Source organism: Miscanthus floridulus, chromosome 6, assembly GCF_019320115.1.
Source record: "Miscanthus floridulus cultivar M001 chromosome 6, ASM1932011v1, whole genome shotgun sequence".
In the NCBI taxonomy this organism is placed as follows: Eukaryota; Viridiplantae; Streptophyta; class Magnoliopsida; order Poales; family Poaceae; genus Miscanthus; species Miscanthus floridulus.
Window position 1 is genome coordinate 14,664,897 of NC_089585.1, and position 20,387 is coordinate 14,685,283.

Here is a 20,387-nt window from a genome sequence, read left to right on the forward strand (position 1 = left end):
CGCCACCGCTCGGCCGGCCGCCGGCCGCACGGCGGACATCCGCCCCAGCCACCCCCATTGCCTACCCACCGGAAGCCCGTTGCCTGCACTTCGGTGCAGGGGCCAGGCGCTCGCCGCCGCACGCCACCTCTAGGCCAGACGGTCTCATCGCCACCTCGCCACCTAGGCGCCCAGACTAGACGACCGCTGCCGCCACCCCACCATAAGCTGCCCTGCCCAAATCTAAAGCTAGCGCACCCCAATGCATCTGACGCCGCTGCCTCGTGTAGCGTCCACCTTCATCCTGAATGCCTAACGTAGCCTAGATCTGGATCTCGCCCTCTTGGAAGAGATGTAGAGCCGCATCCACACCGAAGGAAGCCGAGGGGATCTCCGATGCCCACGCCGTCAGCATCCACTGCACCGAGGGACCTCCGACGTCCTCGCCGCCGCCATCTCAAGGGGGCGTTGCTGCAGCCGCTGCCGAATCCTACTCCACTTGTCACAATTGGGGAACATAGCCTGCTACGGTATCTGGCACCACCGATGCGTCATCTCAGAGGGTCTATCGCACCTCTAGGTCCTCTGCCGTTCACCACCTCTAGGTCCTCCACCTCTAGGTCTTTAGCTGGCCACCGCCTCTAGGTCCTTGTCGTTCCTCTAGTGTAGGAGTTTTGCTGTTGGCATGTGAGGAGTCATGTCATCTCCATCATCGTCGGCCTCCGTGAGTCCCCTTTACACAACTCGTCATCACGCTATGATATGCGGTCATCGTCACCATTGTCCAAGTCTATGAAGGATTGTGTAGAGAGTCACCCTTCACACAACTCATCGACCAGCTATGATGTGCAGTCATCGTCACCTTCGTCCAAGTCAAGAAAGGATCACAGCCTTGCCTTCAAATCATGGGCTCATGGAAGATGCTACCATTGTCTTGCCCGTGATCACCAAGTCAGCTCATGTTGGGACACCTTCTGCTACATTCGATGTTCGTCGCCCTGGCCATAAAGAGCAACATTGCAGCCTCCGGTCCCCCTGGCTTGACCACGATTTGGCTCTCCTTCCCATAATAACCATCTTCAAAATGCTCAAAGATGTGTAGATGTTGTGGCTTCATCTCCCCTAAATGGTCATTGTGATCCACTGTCGGCTTCAACTAATCGCCATCCTCGATGTGTTGCTTGTGGTTGTCATTGTGGCGCTGCACATGCTGGTTCCTCCACTTCGGATCTTCAATCTTTGTTTGGGCCTCTGATGGAGTCGCTTTATTCAGATCTCTAGGAGTTCTTTGTATCTCGGCTTGAGGAGGTCATGCGTCCTTTCAGGGCTGAGACATCAACCATCAAGTTGTGGCTGGCACGGTTGGCCAATCATCTAGAGCGCAGAGGGCCACCAAGCAAGGACTATTTCACTACAGACTTGGCAGGGCTTTTTGGTTCTTATTCCCCAGTTCAGCAGTCTTCGACTCCATTATTTTCCACAACAAACCCTCTCGCAAATGAGTTGGAGTTTCACATAGTGTTGAACCCTAATAGTAAGGAGGTGGCCACAAGGACAATTGACGTAGAGACTCACCAAAATATGCCCATGGAGCAAGCCAATGAGGGGCTTTCAACAGTGTCGTCGATGGAGGCTTGCACATTTGCTGACTCCTTTGTGTGTGAGGACACATGTGTGATCAGTGCAGATTCCATCAATGCTGAGATAATCATAGAGAAGGTTGTTGGGGTGCCCTCGATGACCTCGTTGCTACAGACCATCACCCCTGTTGAGGATATTGTTCTGGTGGATGATGCATCCGATGATGAGGACGCTTTCTCACAAGTGACAATTGAGGACCCCATCTTTCTCATCAGCATTGAAGACAACCCTATACATTCTATGGATGACGCCAAGGAAGAAGTCATCACCATTGAAGACAACTCTTTGCATTCTACGCCTGAGGTCAATCAGAGGTCAATAGAGGACCCATCAATTAATGCAGCATCTTCTTCAATGGCCACAACTATGGAGGAGAATGATCTGGCATGTCCTCCTATACAACCACCTTCACCATCGGCTACACTTGCAAGACGCCAACGCAAGTCCTATGATAGATCTTTGCTTCGTCGAAGTGGCCGCATTGCACATCGCAACGTGTTAAAGGATTTGGGCGTTGTTGGGAAGGACGGGAAGCTCAATGATGGTGCAATGCAAGACATTGTAGTTTGTCTATAGGAATTGTTGCCACCAGACCTCCTCAAGCCATTGATGAGTTTAAAAGGTAGTGCTTTTTTTTGGATTTTGTGGCGGAGGCCTCTCTACATTTGTGTTAGGAGTCATGAACGACGACATAAGTGTGACTTTGGTGTTCTAACGACGATTGTTGTCCGTGTGATGTGCGTCACTTGGTTGGCTACTACAGAGGAGGTTGTGGGGGATCGGATCTTTGGTGTACAACAGTGTTTGTTTTAGTTGTTTCGGTCGCTCCAGTTGTGTTGTTGTTGCTTTGTTGTGTTGTTGTACCACCCAGTCTGGGTTTCTTCTTTTTAATATAATTGATAGCTCTCCTACCTGATTCGTATAAAAAAAATGTTGCCACTATGGAACACCCTAGGCTGTTATAAGCCCATAGTAATTAGGTTATTGGTCTGTGTGGCCTATGTGGTATGTGTGGTTGTAGTTAGTGGGTTTAGTAGCATCTTGAAAATTTTAGGAGGATGAGGCCAGCTTATAATACTTGTCGTTTCAGAAGTAGTACATTTGGGTTAACCCTTTTATACAAAGCGAGGACAAAAGTGTGAGAGAGGTGCTATGCGTATGCTCCGTTCCACCTACAGAGCTGGGCCATATAAGCAGTTTTTGGATGACCAGTGTTGGCCATATAAGTAGTTTTTGGATGCAGAGTGTTATAGATGGTATTTAGACCCCTTAAGGATGTGGTGAATGTAACACACCAACCCATTAGAAGCCTGTTGTAGTTGTGTTGTTGGCCCATATAGCATGTGTGACTGTAGTTGGTGGGTCCAATACCACTTTGGAAGTTTAGGAGGTTTAGGAGGATGACGTTAGAAGCCCCTAGTAATGTGTGGTTGTAGTTGGTTGGTTTGTATTACCTTGGAAGTTTAGAAGGGTGAGATCCATCATATAGTCCTTGTCGTTTCAAACGTATTACCTCCTGGTTAACCCTTTTACACAAAGCGAGGAAGAGGATGAAAGTGTAAGAGAGGTCCTACACTTACGCAAGCTCGTTTCACGTGCGAAGCTAGGGCATATAAGCACTTTTTAGACGTGGGGTGTTACACACTACTAGTTAATGGTGGGTCTTGTATGTGGGGTCCAATTGTCAGTTGGTAATAGAAGAGATGTTTAGCCTTGTTTCATCGTACTACTGAGAAAGGAAAATTGTATCATGATATCATGGCTAAAAACCCTTTGGGATTCTTACATTTTTTTCTTTGGCCTACCCAAATGATCATTGCTTCAAAATTCTTACACTTACGTGTTCTATTGTTTTTGCATTCCTATATTCCGAATGTGTTCTTTTCCATTACATTGTCTCAAGTCAAACTTTTCATTTGACTAAGTTTTTAGAAAAAAATATTAACATCTAGTACAAAAGTTCAACTAAATATAACATGAAGACATTCCATAAAAAACAATGAAACTATCAAATTAATTTGATGGTGTCGATATTAGTGGTTTTTTATGAACTTGGTCGAATTTAAAAGAGTTTGGCTTTGAACAAAGCTAAACTGACTTATAATTTAGAATGGGTGAGTATTTTATAGTTATATTATAACCAAAAGCATTAATTAAAGTTTAATTTAGTCAATTTCAAATGTTCTCGAAATGATATTTCTTTATTTGTGACTGAAGAAAGTACGGTTTTTGTGCTGATCAATCATGGTTTACTAGGAATACAATTTGGATTTCAGCCCAAATGAAATATGATTAAAATGAACTAACAAAGTGTCCTAAAAATATCCATTTATGCCACCACTTTCATCCCTTTACATGGTGTATATTTGGGACGTGGCGATGATCATGGGCTAGCTATATTCTACATGTGCATGCAAGTTGGCCAATCAACACTATCTGTTACAACTTTACAAAGTCAAGGACACCAATGTGGTGCAGGCTATTATCAGCGATTGGAAGCATAGCGTTTATCATGGGCCATAATATATACAAGCTAAGTTGGCCAATCGTTCGTATCTGTTACAACTTCAAGTCAAGGTCGCCATGCAATGGGCAATGGTGGAGGCTGTTATCACTTATCAGCGGGTTGAATCTGGCAATGCCCTCTGGCTCTACCGTGCGATCGAGGTCTCTGCCGCCATTGGACGTACAAATTAACACTACTAAGCATGCTTGCTCGCATAGTCACATTATATTCGATCAAAGTCGTCGCATAGTCAGCATTATATTCGATCAAAGTCGTCACCAAATATTTTCGCAAAAAAAAGTCATCACCAAATTCACCATTGCTCTTCTGGCCAACAACACACTCGGTAAGCACGAAAGCTGCTTCGGTGCCTCCCTTGTGTCGTTCGTAGAGGTATGGGATGGGCTGCAAAGGGGTTGCTCCAAGACTGAAAATTCAGGCAATTTTTTGCAGATAGATTGTACCAATCTGTTTGGAAGCAGTGAAAATTCCCAAGTCAACAACTTTGTGTCTGTACCTGTGCATGCAATTGCTATCATTTCAACAAATCTGTATGCTTCCAAAGTTCCACCGCAATAGCAGTGGCAATAACGGTTCCCAGGAATACAAAGATTATTGCAAGCAAATAAAAAAAAGTGACCCTGGTACATGAAATTTATTTGAGAATTGAGATCGATACATAATTAACAAGGCTTCCTGCCTTCTCAAGATCGTTTTGTAGTGGGAAATCCCCATGACACTACAACTACTGCAATGGCAAACCCAACACCAAATCCTAGTCTGACAAAGAGGAATAGCATAATATCTATAGATTTCTTCTCGGAATAATATGGCACCATCACAGTTGCTGGTGTTATGTTCATGCACTCATTTGAGAGCGGAGGCCCACACAAACCATCATTTCCCAAAAATGAGTCACTGAAAAATGTCATGAAATGAGGTGACTCCGGTACTCTTCCTTCCAGCTTGTTGTAAGATAGGTTCAACATGGTTCCTCAGACTCCAGCTACCTCAAATTTCAGGCGAGTTCATCTTGATTCTACGCACCCCAAATTTTTTTCTTGGCCGTCGATTGTTTTCTTGGGTTGGAGAATGGAGAGGCATGATTGGTTGAGGGTCACCACATGATTGGTTGTCTCCTGCGCCAGCGTGTGCAGCTAGGCAACTGCGCTCTCATGGAGTTCAAGTTCGGACAGACACAACCTATACTTCTAGATTTATGAAGCCCATTGCATTTGCATGGAATTCAGTTCTGTTTTTGTCGATGCAGATCCTTCTCTTCAAGTTTAGTCTAAGTTTTATTCCATGAACTGCACTAATGTATATGTTTAAATCTAGTACTTCAGAATTAGAAAAAACTTCAAAATAGACCTATAATTTCACCTTGAGATAACACCACTATCTCTGGGAATCAGACCTGACACAGAATAATCTAGAAAACTGCAACCATATAGCAACAGAACAGATTTAACCTGTCTCATCTAACCATAGTGCAACACAAATACATATCACCCCCATTATCTTTTTTTTAGAAACAATACCAGGGATATGTTCCATAATGCTATTACACATACATATGGATACAGAAATGCTTGCAAATCCATCCTTCTACGCGGTGAAAGGTTCTGGACAAGATTGCCAATGCGAAACCCACTCCAAACCCCAAGCCAACAAATGTGAACAAAAGGATGGCGTCAAGTCTGTCCTGCCACAAACTTTTGGATTCTTGATGGTCTATCGCTTTTGGAGTAGTTGAACTAGGATTGTCACATTGTTTAGACACTTGACTTCCACAAAGGCCTGCGTTGCCTTCAAAAGAACTGTATGGAAAAGAAAAGAACTGGTTTCCCTGTGGTATTCTTCCAGACAAATTGTTGTATGAAAGATTCAGCCAACTGAGAAAAGTTAGAGAGGTCAGAACTTGTGGGATTTCCCCTGAGAGATGGTTACAGGAGAGATCCATAGATTCCAGCCTAGTCAAGTTACCAAGCTGTGATGGAATCTGTCCCGTGAAGTTGTTGTGTGACACATTAAGTCCATGGAGTGAAACAAGCCTACCAATTGACTTGGGAATGGGACCATGAAATGAATTATCTGAGAAATCTATTACTTTCAAAGTGGTCTGGATCTTGGTCAAAATAAAATCAAAATTTGTGTATGTGATAGTGATAGTGTCTTGATAGATATTCTTTGACACCGTGCTTGTGTAATTGTGCTCTAAAATTTCTCCCATGTCGTTGTTGTTATTCATCATAGATTTTAAACCCTCAAACAATTCTGAATGCAAGTAACCAGAGAAATGGTTGGTGGATAAATCAATTATTTGCAAACTTGTGAAACTTATATTACTTTTACTGACACTGTGAAGATCCCTTATAGTGCCATTGAGTTGGTTAGATCTCAATACAAGAACTCGAAGGTTTGGAAGAGTACCCAGCCAAGATGGAAATGAACCAACAATATGATTATTACCAACATCAAGGAACTCTAAGTCTTGGCAATTTTCTAGTGATGTAGGTAGTGTACCTTCAATTCTATTTCCATTCAGATCTATTGTTTGAAGCTTACATCCTTCTCCAATATTTTTTGGCAGCACCCCATGCAGTCTGTTTTCTCTTAATTTTAATAGAGTCAGGTTTCCTCTTTCTACGAGACATGATGGGACTGGTCCATCAAAGTAGTTGTAAGATAAGTCCATGATATCAAGTTTGTTCAAACTACAAACCGAAGCTGGTATATGACCACTTAATTTATTTTTGGACAAATTGATATAGAAACCATTCGTAAGATACCTACCAAAGTTAGATACAATGGAGGAGAAGCTATTATTTGAGTAATCCAACACAACAACCTCAGATCCGGTTACTGGTATTGGTATGGTTCCTTCAAGTCTATTAGAACTTAGATCAAGAAAGGCTAAATTCGTCGTATGAACAAGAGAAGGTGACTTCTCTAATGTAGTAAACATATTGTGTGAAAGGTCCAAAGTGTTAAGCTGGTCCTTCCAGTTCTCCCACACCCAACTTGGTATAGCCCCTTTAATTTGGTTATTAGAAAGGTCAAGGTCTGTAATAGTGTCAAGATATCTCAGTGCAGCTGGAAGTTCTGTAAGATTGCAAGATGCAAAATTTAAGTACTCGATGCTAGGAAGATAAGGAGCTATAGTATCACCTTCGGTGTCTATGAGTGATATCATATTGTTAGACAGGTCAAGCTCATTGAGATTTGTCAACCCCTAGATAGAGCTAAGTTTTATTGTACCCATCAATTTATTTGAGTGGAGATACAGAAACCGGAGGTTTGCAAGCTGAAAAAGTGATTCGGGTATTTGGCCTGTCAATTGGTTATCACTTAAGTCAATTTCCTCGATTTGCGAAAATCCTGAGTATAAAGGATGAGGAAAGTCTTCCAAGGAACCGGAAAGCTGATTCGTATCAAGATAAAGATATTGCAGGGCTGGAAGGGCGAACAAAGACTCTGGAATGTTTCCTGCATGCATGGCCGACAGAATACTAGTCAGAACATTCCAAATTTTATTAATGTATAACGAAATCCAGTATGCACTTGTACTTAACATAACAATATTCTTCATTTTCTCTAAGTAAATGCATATATATTTCAGGATTTTGCTTACATCTTAATAATGCACCAAATTGAAATTGTGACTTTTTTGCACCGTGGAGTTTATTTTTTATGCTTATTAACATTAGTGTTTATGCCTTATTTTGGGTCAATCCGACCCATTCCCATCCATATGCCTAAATATCTAACAAATCTCTTAGGGTATGGTTGAATCCCATAAATTAAAACCAATATCTAAAAAGGGCTTCCCATTTTATTATCAAATTATTTTGCAATTCCTCTCAATTCATAGGAACCACAAGAAGTCAAGAATGCTTCCAAATTCCTAAAAAACAAGCTATTCCATAGTATTTTCAGGATTTGTAGGAACTCATTCATTTGTTTCAAAAGGTCTCAGAGAACAATTTTCGTATATATCATTCGAATAGTTCAACATATTTTTTTTAAAAGATTCAAATAGTTCAACTTTATCTTTGTTCCACAAGAGCCTAAAAGTCTAATCGACCTCTTGTAACCCCCTCCCTCTTTTAGCCTCTTGAATCTTGACCATTTAAGTACGGCATGTAATATTGATTTAAGACGTATCTACAACGGCAGAAGTATTGGAAGAAAGCAATTGAGATTGAGAGTCTCACCGGTGAGGTTGTTCCTAGAAAGATCCAGCCATTTGATTTGCATCAGGTTCCCAATTGTTGAGGGTACTGGCCCAGATAAATAATTGTTATCAGAAATGTCCAGAGATATCAACTTTGTAAGATTGCCGATCCATGATGGTATTTGGAACCCAGAGAAGTCACAACCTTTAATGGACAACTCTCTTAAATTGGCAAGATTTCCAATCTGGTACGGTATTGGGCCAGAAAAATTGAAACCAGTAATGGTCAATGATGTCAACTTTGTAAGATTGCCTATAAATGATGGTATTTGCTGCACAGTAGTTGAACCAGGATTTTCCAAGCCAGGTCCCTCTAGTCCCAGTATATTCAGTGACGGAAACCTTATTGAAGTGGGGAGTTCCTTGGCCATGGTTCCCGTGGTAAGGCTCAAAGTCTGGAGAGACGTCAGATTGGCAAAAGAGAGTGGCGTGTCATAAGTGAAGTTGGTCCCCACTAGGTTCAGGTTCTGCAAATTGTTTCCAGCTGGGAAATATGTAAATCTCACGAAAAGCATGGGGTTCTCAGATAAATCAAGCGTCGTCAAACTTTTTAGCTGGAAGATCTCGGTTGGAAATTGCCCTTCAAAATGATTGCCTGATATGTCAAGGCTGCTCAAGGAAGACAGTTCAGAAAAGTACTCAGGGACTTTGCCACTGAGTTCGTTGTATCCGAAGTTGATCGATGCCAGTGAGCGAAGCCTTGAGAAGGAACGGTGAATAGAACCTGACAGACCACACCGAGACAAGCTAAGAATACGTCGCTGAGGAACTGAGTGCCCTAAAGCAGTAGACCAAGTCGACCCACTGCTAGATAAATCCACTGAATCAAGACGGAGCTCCCTGAGATTGCTCATATTTGCCATGAAGGTTCGGAAACTTGGCTCTTGAAAATACAACTCATAGTTATACCTGAAGTTGATTGTTGTCAGTTCGCCAAGCCTTGAGAAGGAAGGGTGAATAGAACCTGATAAACCACACTGAGACAAGCTCAGAATCCGTAGCTGAGGAACTGAATGCCCCAAAACAGCAGACCAAGTCGACCCACTGCTAGATAAATCCACATAATCAAGAAAGAGCTCCCTCAAATTGCTCATATTTGCCATGAAAGTTTGGAAACTTGGATCTTTAAGATACAAGCCGTTATCAGAAAAATCAAGAGTGACAAGGTTCTTGAGGCGGGAAATCCCACTGGGGATCTGACCAATAAAGTAGCTATAGGAGAAGTTGAGGTGGGTGATATCTGTGAGCCGCTCAAACCCAGATGCTGGGAAGCGGACGCCAGTGAAGTCATTGAAAGCAAGGTTGAGATTCCTGAGAGAGGTGAGGTTGAAGAGCGCAGGGTGTAGACGATGGCTCATCAAGTTGAACCCACCGAGGTCAAGAGAAATGACTCTCCCGGAGCCCGTGTTGCAGATGATGCCCTCCCAGTGGCAGCAGTCTGTTCCAGCTTGCCATGATGACAAGCGGGCGTTGGCAACGATGAAGGAACCTTTTAGCTGGAGGAGGGAAGAAGCTTGTGCTGGGAGACAAGGTGCTTTGGTGCTGTTGATCATGGCTGCAGCTTCTGCGGGGTAGGAGCATAGGAGCAGGAGCAGGAGCATGGGGAAGCGATGCTTAGTGGGAGCCATCTTGCTATTGGTTTGCTGTTCCATTCCAATGGCGTCAAGTTCTTTAGTTGCTCCGAACCATGCATGATAAATAAACTTTTATAGTGGTTGTAGGCCAGTTGGCCCAGTTCAAATATTTTGCTGACTCACTCACGATACGATCCAAGTCACAACATATGTGCCATTGCTGTCTGCCGCGCGATCCAAGCCAAGTCGTCGGTGACCCAATAATTCACGCAGTAGTGGTCATTCCAATAGCTTTAGCTTTGGGTGACTACGACTCTTTGTAAGTGAGCTTCTACTTTGGATGCGAGGAGATATCCATGCCATGCCTTGGTTCATATACAAATTAACATGTCTTGGTTTAAGTGTTTGGAAGTTGTACTAGTTTATTTGTCTAGAATAATAGTTTTATGCAATAAGGCATTTGATGTATTCCCTCAGTTTCCAAATTATTGTTCGCTTTAGGTCTCCTTGGTCCATAAGAATGGATTAATGACATAGGATTGAGATTCTGTTGGGATTGTTATTATTTATAACTTTGGTTCTCAAGAATGAGCATAGGAGCAACAAAGGAAATTTTCCTTTGCTTGCTATTTTAGAGGAAAACTGTTGAAAACTTAGCATCCACTCAAACTATTGGTAAAAAAAATTTGTGCACAAAAAAAATCGTCCGGGGGGAGGGGGTGTTAATAAAGCCCCGTTGAGCATTATGCTTAAGAATAAGCTTCTCATGCAGGTTGAGAAAACCCCCGAACTCCCGTCCCACCCATACACAGCGATACAGTAGCTCCCCGTTGAGACTGGACTAGCCTTATACCTCTGCTTTGGCGTGGGCCAGACGAGGGGGTTTTTTTCGCCTCCACCCAGCAAAACGCGTCCCGTGGGGCTCGAACCTGGGTCGCAATGGTGCGATGCAGTCTAGCTAGCCAGTCGGTATAGAGTCCGCTCACAAATTTTTTTGTGAACAAAGAATGAGGAACTGAATGCTACCACTATGGAACGCCCATGTAGCATGTGTAGTTGTAGTTGGTCGGTTTAGTATTACCTTGGAAGTTTAGGAGGGTGAAGGCCAGCTTATAATACTTGTCGTTTTAAACTTATCATCTTTGGGTTAACCCTTATACACAAAGCGAAGATGAAAGTGTAAGAGGGATGCTACGTTTATGCAGGCTCGTTCCACGTGCGGAGCTGGGCCATATAAGTAGTTTTTGGACGCGGGGTGTTACACACTACTAGTTAATGGTAGTTCTTGTATGTGAGGTCCAATTGTCAGTTGGCAATAGAAGAGATGTTTAGCCTTGTTTCATCAAACTACCGAGAAAGGAAAACTACATCATCATAGCTAAAACCCCTTTGGGATTCTGACATTTTTTTCTTTGGCCTACCCAAATAATCATTGCTTCAAAAAATTTTACGCTTATGTGCTCATGTGTTTTAGCATTCCTATATTCCGAATGGGTTCTTTTCCATTACATTATCCCAAGTCAAACTTTCCTTTTGACTAAGCTTTTTAGAAAAAATGTATTAACATCTACAAAAGTTCAACTAAATACAATATCAAGACATTCCATAAAAAACAACGAAACAATCAAACTAATTTGATGGTGTAGATATTTGTGGTTTTTTTATAAACTTGGTCAAATTTAAAAGAGTTCGGCTTAGAACAAAGCTAAACTGACTTATAATTTAGAATGGGTGAGTATTTTATAGTTATATTATAATCAAAAGCACCAATTAAAGTTTAATTTAGTTGATTTCAAATAATCTCAAAATGTTATTTATCTGTGACTGAAGAAAGTATGGTTTTTGTGCTGATCATGGTTTTATACTAGGAATACAATTTGGATTTCAGCACAAATAAAATATGATTAAAATGAACTAACAAAGTGTGAGGGAAGGCTGGTGAATGAATTGAAGTCTTTAGTTGCTTCAAATTTTTCTGCTTTAGTGTGCCTGTTCAAGAGAAGAGAATGTAATAGGCATGTCCATGTATTGGCAGAGCTGGGTTTCGAGTGTGTTGAGGGACAAGAGCTGATCACTGGCTCTATGCCAAACAATGCTAATGTTCTTGTCGCTGTCGATAGTTTGGCAGACGAGTAATGGATATCCTAGTTTCAAAAAAGAAAACCATTGATGCCACCACTTTCATCCCTTTACACGGTGTATAATGGGGGCATGGAGATTATCATGGGTCATATCCTGTATGTGCATGCAAGTTGGCCAATAGACACTACTAGTGGCCCAGTTCGCTTGACCTTATCAGTCTAGTTGCAGGCTATTATCAGCGATTGGAAGCATGTCGTTTATCATGGGCCATAATATGTACAAGCTAAGTTGGCCAATCGTTCGTATATCTGTTACAACTTCAAGTCAAGGTCACCACGCAATGGGCAATGGTGGAGGCTGTTATCACTTATCAGCGGGTTGAATCAGGCACCCCTTTAGGTCTGCCGTGCGATCGAGGTCTCTGCCGCCATTGGACGTACAAACACTAAGCACGCTTGCTCGCATAGTCATTATATTCGATTAAAGTCGTCGCATAGTCAGCATTATATTCGATCAAAGTCGTCACCAAATTCACCATTGCTTTTATGGCCAACAACACACTGCTTCGGGGCGCCTCCCGTGTGTGTCGTTCCTAAAGGTACGGGATGGGCTGCAAATTTGGCAGATAGATTGTACCAAGCTGTTTGGAAGCAGCAAAAATCCCCGAGTCAACAACTTCGTGTCTGTACTTGTACATGCAATTGCTATCGTTTCAACAAATCTGTATGCTTGCACAGTTCCATTACAATAGCAATGGCAATAACGGTTCCCGGGAATACAATGATTATCGCAAGCAAATAAAAAAGTAACCCAATTAAGTCTGAGCACGGAGCCGCCGCCTAGGGTCTACCGAAAAGCGCCGGCGCGCCCTTGCTCCTAGGGCCTTGTCGTCGCCACGCCTCCACCTAGGGCCCCTCTCCTTCTTCCTCTTCGGTGTATCTGCTAGAGGTAAGAAAGAGAGAGGACCCATGTCTCTTTTTTGTAATTTTTAGTTACAGTTTGTTTTGGGTTCAATTTAAATAAATCTCCCAACAAAATCAGATAATTTTCGGTCGGTATCGTATTTTCTACGATGACTTCGATGATTGCCACGATAAGATCATTGTTGCATGCGTCGATTTCATCGGTAGGCGGCCAATTTGCAGTCTTTATCTGCAAGGGGAGGGGTGCTTCTGGTAGCCTCTACGAGGATAGTGACTCCGGGTCATCGATCTCATCGTCGATAGTCACAGAGAGGAATTCAAGGTCTCAAAGGAATCTGCAGCCTATATCGTACCCAATGATGCAACTGCCGATATTCTTTTAGCGATTTTGATGCGTTTGAGACCGGTTCTGAAGCGTCGGATCTTGCGGTATCTCTAATGTTTTGAGTTTGGTCGTTGGATTTGGCATAAGGACTGTACTTTGGCTCCGGCGCTCGAGGGATGCTATTGGGGAAGAAGAAGAAGATAGAAGAATCTGGATAGAATATTATGTATTTTTTATTTAGTTTTTTTCACATGTAATTTGGGAACGTAGTATGCCAAAATTTAATATAAGTTGCCCTTCCCTTAAAAAAATAATAAAAAAGTAACCATCGTGCATGAAATTTATTTGAGATGGATACATAATTAACAAGGCTTCCTGCCTTCTCAAGATTGTTTTGCAGTTGGAAATCCCCAAGACACTACAACTACTGCAATGGCAAGCGCAACACCAAATCCTAGTCCGACAAAGAGGAATGGCATAATATTATTAAAGATTTCTTTTCGGAATGATGTGGCGCCATCACAGTTGCTAATGTTGTGTTGTTGCATTCTTTTGACATAAGAGGCCCATGCAAACCATCATTTCCCAAAAATGAGCCATTGAAAAATGTCATAAAATAAGGTGATTCCGGTACTCTTCCTTCCAGCTTGTTCTAAGATAGGTTCAACATGGTTCCTCAGACTCAGCTACCTCAAGTTTCAGGCGAGTTCATCTTTTTTTTTCGAAGGGAAGGGAGACTTTATATTAAATCTTGTCACATACATTCCTAAATTACAAATGAAAAAATTTAAAATAAAAAATATATAATATTCTATCCAAATTCTTTCATCTCCTTCTTCTTCTTATTCTTCTTCTTCGCCAATGGCATCCCTCAAACGCCGGAGCCAAATTGCATTCCATATGCCGAATCCAACGACCAATGCTAAAACATTAGACATGACGCAAGATCCAACGTTTTAGAACCAATCCAAAGCGCATCTAAGTCCCTGAAAGAATATTGACAGTTGCAACGTCAGGTAAGACATAGGCTACAAATACATCACCTCCAGACCTTGAAATCCTCTCCGCGACCACCGACGATGAGATCCATGACCCGGAGTCGCTATCCTCGTAGGGGGCTCCCGGAAGCACCACTCCCCTTGCAGATAAAGGTCATAAATTGGCCGTCTACCAATGAAATCGATGCCTACAACAACGATCTTGTCGTGGCAATCATCGAAGTCATTGCAGGAAAAATGATTCTGACTGAAAATCATCTGATTTCGTTGGAAGATTTATTTAGACTAAACCCTAAACAAACTGGAACTAAAAACTGTGAAAAAGAGAGATGGGTCCCCTCTCCTTCTTACCTCTGGCAGATGCACCGGAGAGGAAGAAGGAGAGGGGCCCTAGGTGGAGGCGTGGCGATGGTGAGGCCCTGGGAGCAAGGGCGGCGGTGGCGTTTTTCTGTATACCATAGGAGGCAGCTCCGTAGTGGTGAGTTCATCTTGATTCTACGTGCCCCAAATTTTTTTCATGGCTGTCGATTCTTTTCTTGGGTTGGAGAATGGATAGGCATGATTGGTTGAGGTTCACCACATGATTGGTTGTCTCCTGCACTAGCATGCGCAGCTAGGCAACGACGCTCTCATGGAGTTCAGGTTCGGACAGACACAACCTGTACTTCTAGATTTATGAAGCCCATTGTGGTTGCATGGAATTTAGTTCTGTTTTTGTCGATGCAGATCCTTCCGTTCAAGTTTACTCTAAGTTTTACTCCATGAACTGCACTAATGTATATGTTTAAATCTAGCACTTCAGAATTAGAAAAAACTTGAAAATAGACCTTTAATTTCAACTTGAGATAACACCACTATCTCTAGGAATCAGACCTGACAGAATAATCTAGAAAATGGCAACCATATAACAACGAAACAGATTTAGCCTGTCTCGTCTAACCATAGTACAACACAAATACAAATCACCCCCATTATCTTTTTTTAGAAACAATACCAGGCATATGTTCCATAATGCTATTACACATACATATGAATACAGAAATGCTTGCAAATCCATCCTTCTATGCGGCGAAAGGTTCTGGACAAGATTGCCAATGCGAAACCCACTCCAAACCCCAAGCCAACAAATGTGAACAAAAGGATGGCGTCAAGTCTGTCCTGCCACAAACTTTTGGATTCTTGATGGTCTGCTGCTTTTGGAGTAGCTGAACTAAGATTGTCACATTGTTTAGACACTTGACTTCCACAAAGGCCCGCATTGCCTTCAAAAGAACTGTATGGAAATGAAAAGAACTGGTTTCCCTCTGGTATTCTCCGGTCAAGTTGTTGTAGGAAAGATTCAACCAACTGATAAAAGCTAGAGAGGTCAGAACTTGTGGGATTTCCCCTGAGAGATGGTTACAGGAGAGATCCATAGATTCCAGCCTAGTCAAGTTACCAAGCTGTGATGGAATCTGTCCCGTGAAGTTGTTGTGCGACACATTAAGTCCATGGAGTGAAACAAGCCTACCAATTGACTTGGGAATGGGACCATGAAATGAATTATCTGAGAAATCTATTACTTTCAAAGTGGTCTGGATCTTGGTCAAAATAAAATCAAAATTTTTGTATGTGATAATGATAGTGTCTTGATAGATATCATTCTTTGACACCCTGTTTTTGTAATTGTGCTCTAAAATTTCTCCTTTGTCGTTGTTGTTATTCATCATAGATTTTAAACCCTCAAACAATTCTGAATGCAAGTAACCAGAGAAATGGTTGGTGCATAAATCAATTATTTGCAAACTTGTAAAACTTATATTACTTTTACTGACACTGTGAAGATCCCTTATAGTGCCATTGAGTTGGTTAGATCTCAATACAAGAACTCGAAGGTTTGGAAGAGTACCCACCCAAGATGGAAATGAACCAACAATATGATTATTACCAACATAAAGGAACTCTAAATCTTGGCAATTTTCTAGTGATGTAGGTAGTGTACCTTCAATTCTATTTCCATTCAGATCTTTTGTTTGAAGCTTAGATCCTTCTCCAATATTTTTTGGCAGCATCCCATGCAGTCTGTTTTCTCTTAATTTTAATACAGTCAGGTTTCCTCTTTCTACGAGACATGATGGGACTGGTCCATCAAAGTAGTTGTAAGATAAGTCCATGATATCAACTTTGTTCAAACTACAAACCGAAGCTGGTATATGACCACTTAATTTATTTTTGGATAAATTGATATAGATAGCATTCGTAAGATACCTGCCAAAGTTAGATACAATGGAGGAGAAGCTATTATTTGAGTAATCCAACACAACAACCTCAGATCGGGTTACTGGTATTGGTATGGTTCCTTCAAGTGTATTAGAACTGAGATCAAGAAAGGCTAAAGTTGTCATATGAACAAGAGAAGGTGACTTCTCTAATGTAGTCAACATATTGTGTGAAAGGTCCAAAGTGTTAAGCTGGTCCTTCCAGTTCTCCCACACCCAACTTGGTATAGCCCCTTTAATTTGGTTATTAGAAAGGTCAAGGTCTATAATAGTGTCAAGATATCTCTGTGCAGCTGGAAGTTCTGTAAGATTGCAAGATGAAAATTTTAAGTACTCGATGCTAGGAAGATAAGGAGCTATAGTATCACCTTCGGTGTCTATGAGTGATATCATATTGTTAGACAATATTAGGCAGGTCTATGTGTGATTAGCTATAATTAGCACCTGCTATGTATACTTGATTGTATTCCGTGTATACCCAGCCATATTGGCTATATATATGAAGGTCAGCCCCCCATGTTAGGTGTGAGGTGTGTCTCTACATGGTATCAGCCAATTAGATCATATTCTTCCGTTCTTTCCCCCCACCTCGTGACTCCTTCCGTGATCGCGCAGCCGCCCCCCACGCGCGCGACTTCCTCTCGCCTGTCCACCCTCACCGGCGGCTCCTTCTCCTCTCCCATCCGATGGCCACATTGCCCTCTCTCGGCTCTGACTCCTCCTTGACCATAGGTACTGGCACCCTGCCGGCAACAGGCGTTCCCACCATGCCATCCATCGATGCTGCCACGATGGGTGCGACGGGCGCCGGCGCTGCTGCACCGATTGTGGCTCACCACTACGCCACAGTCAATGTCAAGTCCCACATCCTGACTATGCTGGACCTTCAATCCAACTACTCTAAGTGGGCGTTCTTCTTCAAGTCATTGTGCGGCAAGTTCGGCCTTCGCTCGTACATCGACGGCTCTGCTCCACCTCGACCTGATGATCCTCAGTGGGATGCCTTGGAGTGCTGCGTCTAGGGCTAGATCTCTGGCTCCGTCGATGACTCCGTCCTCGACCTCGCCATGGACGGTGCCGATCCAACCGCCCGTGATCTGTGGGTGGCCATTGAGGGGATCTTCCATGCCAACCAGGAGCCACGCGCCATCTTCCTCCTCAACGAATTTCACTCCATGGTGCAAGGTGACAGCACCATCTCGGCGTACTACCAGCGGCTGAAGACCAAGGCCGCCGCTCTTCGTGACGTCGGCCATCCTATCGAGGACTCGTAGCTCATCCTCGCCCTTTTGCGTGGCCTTAATCCTCACTTCTCCAACACCACCGACGACCTCACCAACTCCGCTGTACTTCCCACATTTGCCAGAGCCCATGACATGCTGGCACTTAAGGAGCTCCGTCTCGCCAACGATGAAAAGACGGTCACCAGCACCGCCCTCCTCGCCACCGCCGGGTTTGGCTGCACCAGCCGGGGCGGGTGTAGTGCTCTCGCTGCCACACCCACCTCTGGAGGTGCACACAACCCACATGTGACCGGCTACGGCAGCAGCAACAAGGGCGGCAGCGATGGCAACAGCAGCGGCGGCAAGAGCAAGGGCAAGGGCCGGCGTGCCTGGAACAGCAGCCCTGCGCAGCAGCGCAGCGGTGTTGCAAACGCATCCCAGCTGGCTGGCCACAATGGCCAATATCGACCCATGGGCCCCTGGATTTGCTACAATCCATGGGCGCCACAGGGCCCTCCTTCGGCTCAGCAGGGTGGCTGGCGCCCAGGCGTGCTTGGCGCCCCTCCTCCTTAGGCTCACATGGCCTTCACGCCTATGTAGCCCCTGATGACATTTGTGCCGCTCCACGTCTCCCAACAGGCTCCTATGTGGAACTAGGATGGTCTTGTTGCTGCACTCAATCAGATGCATCTCCAGGGCCAGCATCCCTAGGTCCTGGACTCCGGCGCCTCCTCCCACATGAGCTCCTCGGATGGTATACTCCATTCTCATCATCCTCCTCCTTACTCTTCCATTACCGTTGGCAATGGTCAGACTCTTCCTATTTCATGTCGTGGCGAGTCTGTCCTTCATACACTAGAGTCAAATTTTCATCTTAATAATGTCTTAGTTGTCCCATCCCTAGTCTGTAATTTGTTATCTGTCTGTCAATTTACTAGGGACAACAACTGCTCTATAGAATTTGACGCTCTTGGTTTTTTTGTCAAGGATATCCTGACCCGACGCGTGATGCTTCGCTGCAATAGTGCTAGCGACCTTTACACCTTCCCTGCTGCGTCTTCCGCTCCACACGCCAGCATTGCCATCTTCACCGACCTCTGGCTTCACCGTCTTGGTCATCCCAGCTCCGCCACCATTGACATTCTTCGTCGTAATGCGTCCATCATCTGTAATAAAGTAGAGCACCACTTATGTCATTCATGTCAGCTTGGCAAACATGTGTGCCTTCCCTTTTTAGATTCTAGTTCATTTAGCTCCATGTCGTTTGAACTTGTTCACTGTGATGTATGGACATCCCCGGTTGCTAGTGTATCCGGGTATCAATATTATCTCGTTTTACTTGATGATTTCACTCATTTCTATTGGACCTTTCCCCTCACTCGCAAATCTGAAGTCTCCACACATATTACAAATTTTTGCAATTATGTCCACACTCAATTTAGCCTTGCCATCAAAGCTGTCCAAGCCGACAACGGCACTGAGTTTCGTAAACAATACCCTCCATACTCTCTTTGCTTCCCATGGTATTCATTTACGCCTCTCATGTCCATATACCTCCCCACAAAATAGCAAGGTAGAACACCTTCTTCGAACATTGAACAACATCAGTCGCACGATGCTCCTCCATGCACACATGCCTGCTCAGTACTGGGCTGAGGCGCTCGCCACAGCCACATATCTTCTGAACAGGCATCCATGCTCTGCTGTTCGCCACACCATTCCATATACCCTCCTCCACAACAAACCTCCTGAGTACTCCCACTTACGTGTCTTTGGGTGTCTCTGTTATTCGAACTTGACCGCCACGGCTCGCCACAAACTCTCCTCTCGCTCCACAGCTTGTGTTTTTCACGGCTATCCCTCTTCCCATAAGGGGTGCCGCTGCCTCGACATGGCCACTCAACGCGTCATCATCTCTCGCCGTGTGGTCTTCGATGAGACTTGTTTTCCCTTCGGGCTTTACCCCTCCAGGTCCTCGCCAAGCGACCTAGATTTTTTGCTTGCAGGTACTACAGTGCCTGTGCGTCCTACATCCCTGCCTACTGCTGTTGGGCAGCCACACCAAGGATTCATTGAGGAGCTGACCGATGACCCCACGATCTTGTTTCACGACCCCGTACTGCCTGCTACTGCACCAGCAGCTGATCCACCACCTGCTGCTCCTCCAGTGGTTGCACCGGCTCCAGCTATTGTTCATGCCGCTCCACCAGCTCGGGACATTTGGCTTGACTATAGCCGACGTCCCCAGGCACATGACGGGTCCTCTACAGCACCGGGACCGGCTCCTGCACCTGTTCAGCAGGCTCCTATGCCTGTCCAGCAGGCTCTTGCTCCTGTACAGCAGGCTCCTGCTCCTGTCTAGCAGCCACAAGGTGCCCACACCTCCACGAGCACCTCCTGTATAGCAGGAACGACGCATCACACGGACCCAGTCTGGGGCCATACCGGTTATGCGGTATGTGGGTCTCTCTACGACACCCACTCCGTCTCCGCTTCCTGCCAACTACCGCAGCGGTTTGGCTGATCCAAACTGGCATGCGGCCATGACTGAGGAGTACAAGGCGCTCATTGACAACGGGACATGGCGCCTCATGCCCCGGCCACCCAGCGCCAATGTGGTCACAGGCAAGTGGATATTCAA

The 20,387-nt window shown here is 44.2% G+C and overlaps 3 protein-coding genes and 1 pseudogene across 3 annotated transcripts; 1 reads left to right on the forward strand and 3 right to left on the reverse strand.

Moving 5' to 3' along the window:
* Nucleotides 1–5,628: 5,628 nt before the first annotated feature.
* On the reverse strand, nucleotides 5,629–7,322 carry LOC136461712 (receptor like protein 22-like). The gene has a single exon (XM_066461016.1). It carries the CDS (start codon nucleotides 7,320–7,322, stop codon nucleotides 5,691–5,693), a length of 1,632 nt encoding a protein of 543 aa, XP_066317113.1. The 3' UTR covers nucleotides 5,629–5,690.
* A 39-nt stretch (nucleotides 7,323–7,361) lies between these two features.
* LOC136461711 (receptor-like protein 7) lies at nucleotides 7,362–10,024 on the reverse strand. Its single transcript, XM_066461015.1, has 2 exons — nucleotides 8,344–10,024; nucleotides 7,362–7,615 (listed from the first exon to the last, which is right to left on the reverse strand). Exons 1-2 carry the CDS (start codon nucleotides 10,013–10,015, stop codon nucleotides 7,362–7,364), a joined length of 1,926 nt encoding a protein of 641 aa, XP_066317112.1. The 5' UTR covers nucleotides 10,016–10,024.
* Nucleotides 10,025–15,282: 5,258 nt separating this feature from the next.
* On the reverse strand, nucleotides 15,283–15,974 carry LOC136460243 (putative receptor like protein 25; annotated as a pseudogene).
* A 1,616-nt stretch (nucleotides 15,975–17,590) lies between these two features.
* LOC136460244 (uncharacterized) lies at nucleotides 17,591–18,319 on the forward strand. The gene is made up of 2 exons (XM_066460025.1): nucleotides 17,591–17,793; nucleotides 17,890–18,319. The coding sequence occupies exons 1-2, from the start codon at nucleotides 17,591–17,593 to the stop codon at nucleotides 18,317–18,319; spliced, it is 633 nt and encodes a 210-aa protein (XP_066316122.1).
* The last annotated feature ends 2,068 nt before the right edge of the window (nucleotides 18,320–20,387 follow it).

What these genes read in the sequence shown, in the direction of transcription:
- LOC136461712 (XM_066461016.1), bottom strand. Translation starts at nt 7,322, where the DNA reads ATGATATCACTCATAGACACCGAAGGTGATACTATAGCTCCTTATCTT.
- LOC136461711 (XM_066461015.1), bottom strand. Translation starts at nt 10,015, where the DNA reads ATGGAACAGCAAACCAATAGCAAGATGGCTCCCACTAAGCATCGCTTC. An exon ending in TTCTAGGAACAACCTCACCG is followed by an intron (nt 7,616 to 8,343) that starts GTGAGACTCTCA and finishes CCATGCATGCAG; the next exon opens with GAAACATTCCAGAGTCTTTG.
- LOC136460244 (XM_066460025.1), top strand. Translation starts at nt 17,591, where the DNA reads ATGGACGGTGCCGATCCAACCGCCCGTGATCTGTGGGTGGCCATTGAG. An exon ending in GGCCATCCTATCGAGGACTC is followed by an intron (nt 17,794 to 17,889) that starts GTAGCTCATCCT and finishes CACATTTGCCAG; the next exon opens with AGCCCATGACATGCTGGCAC.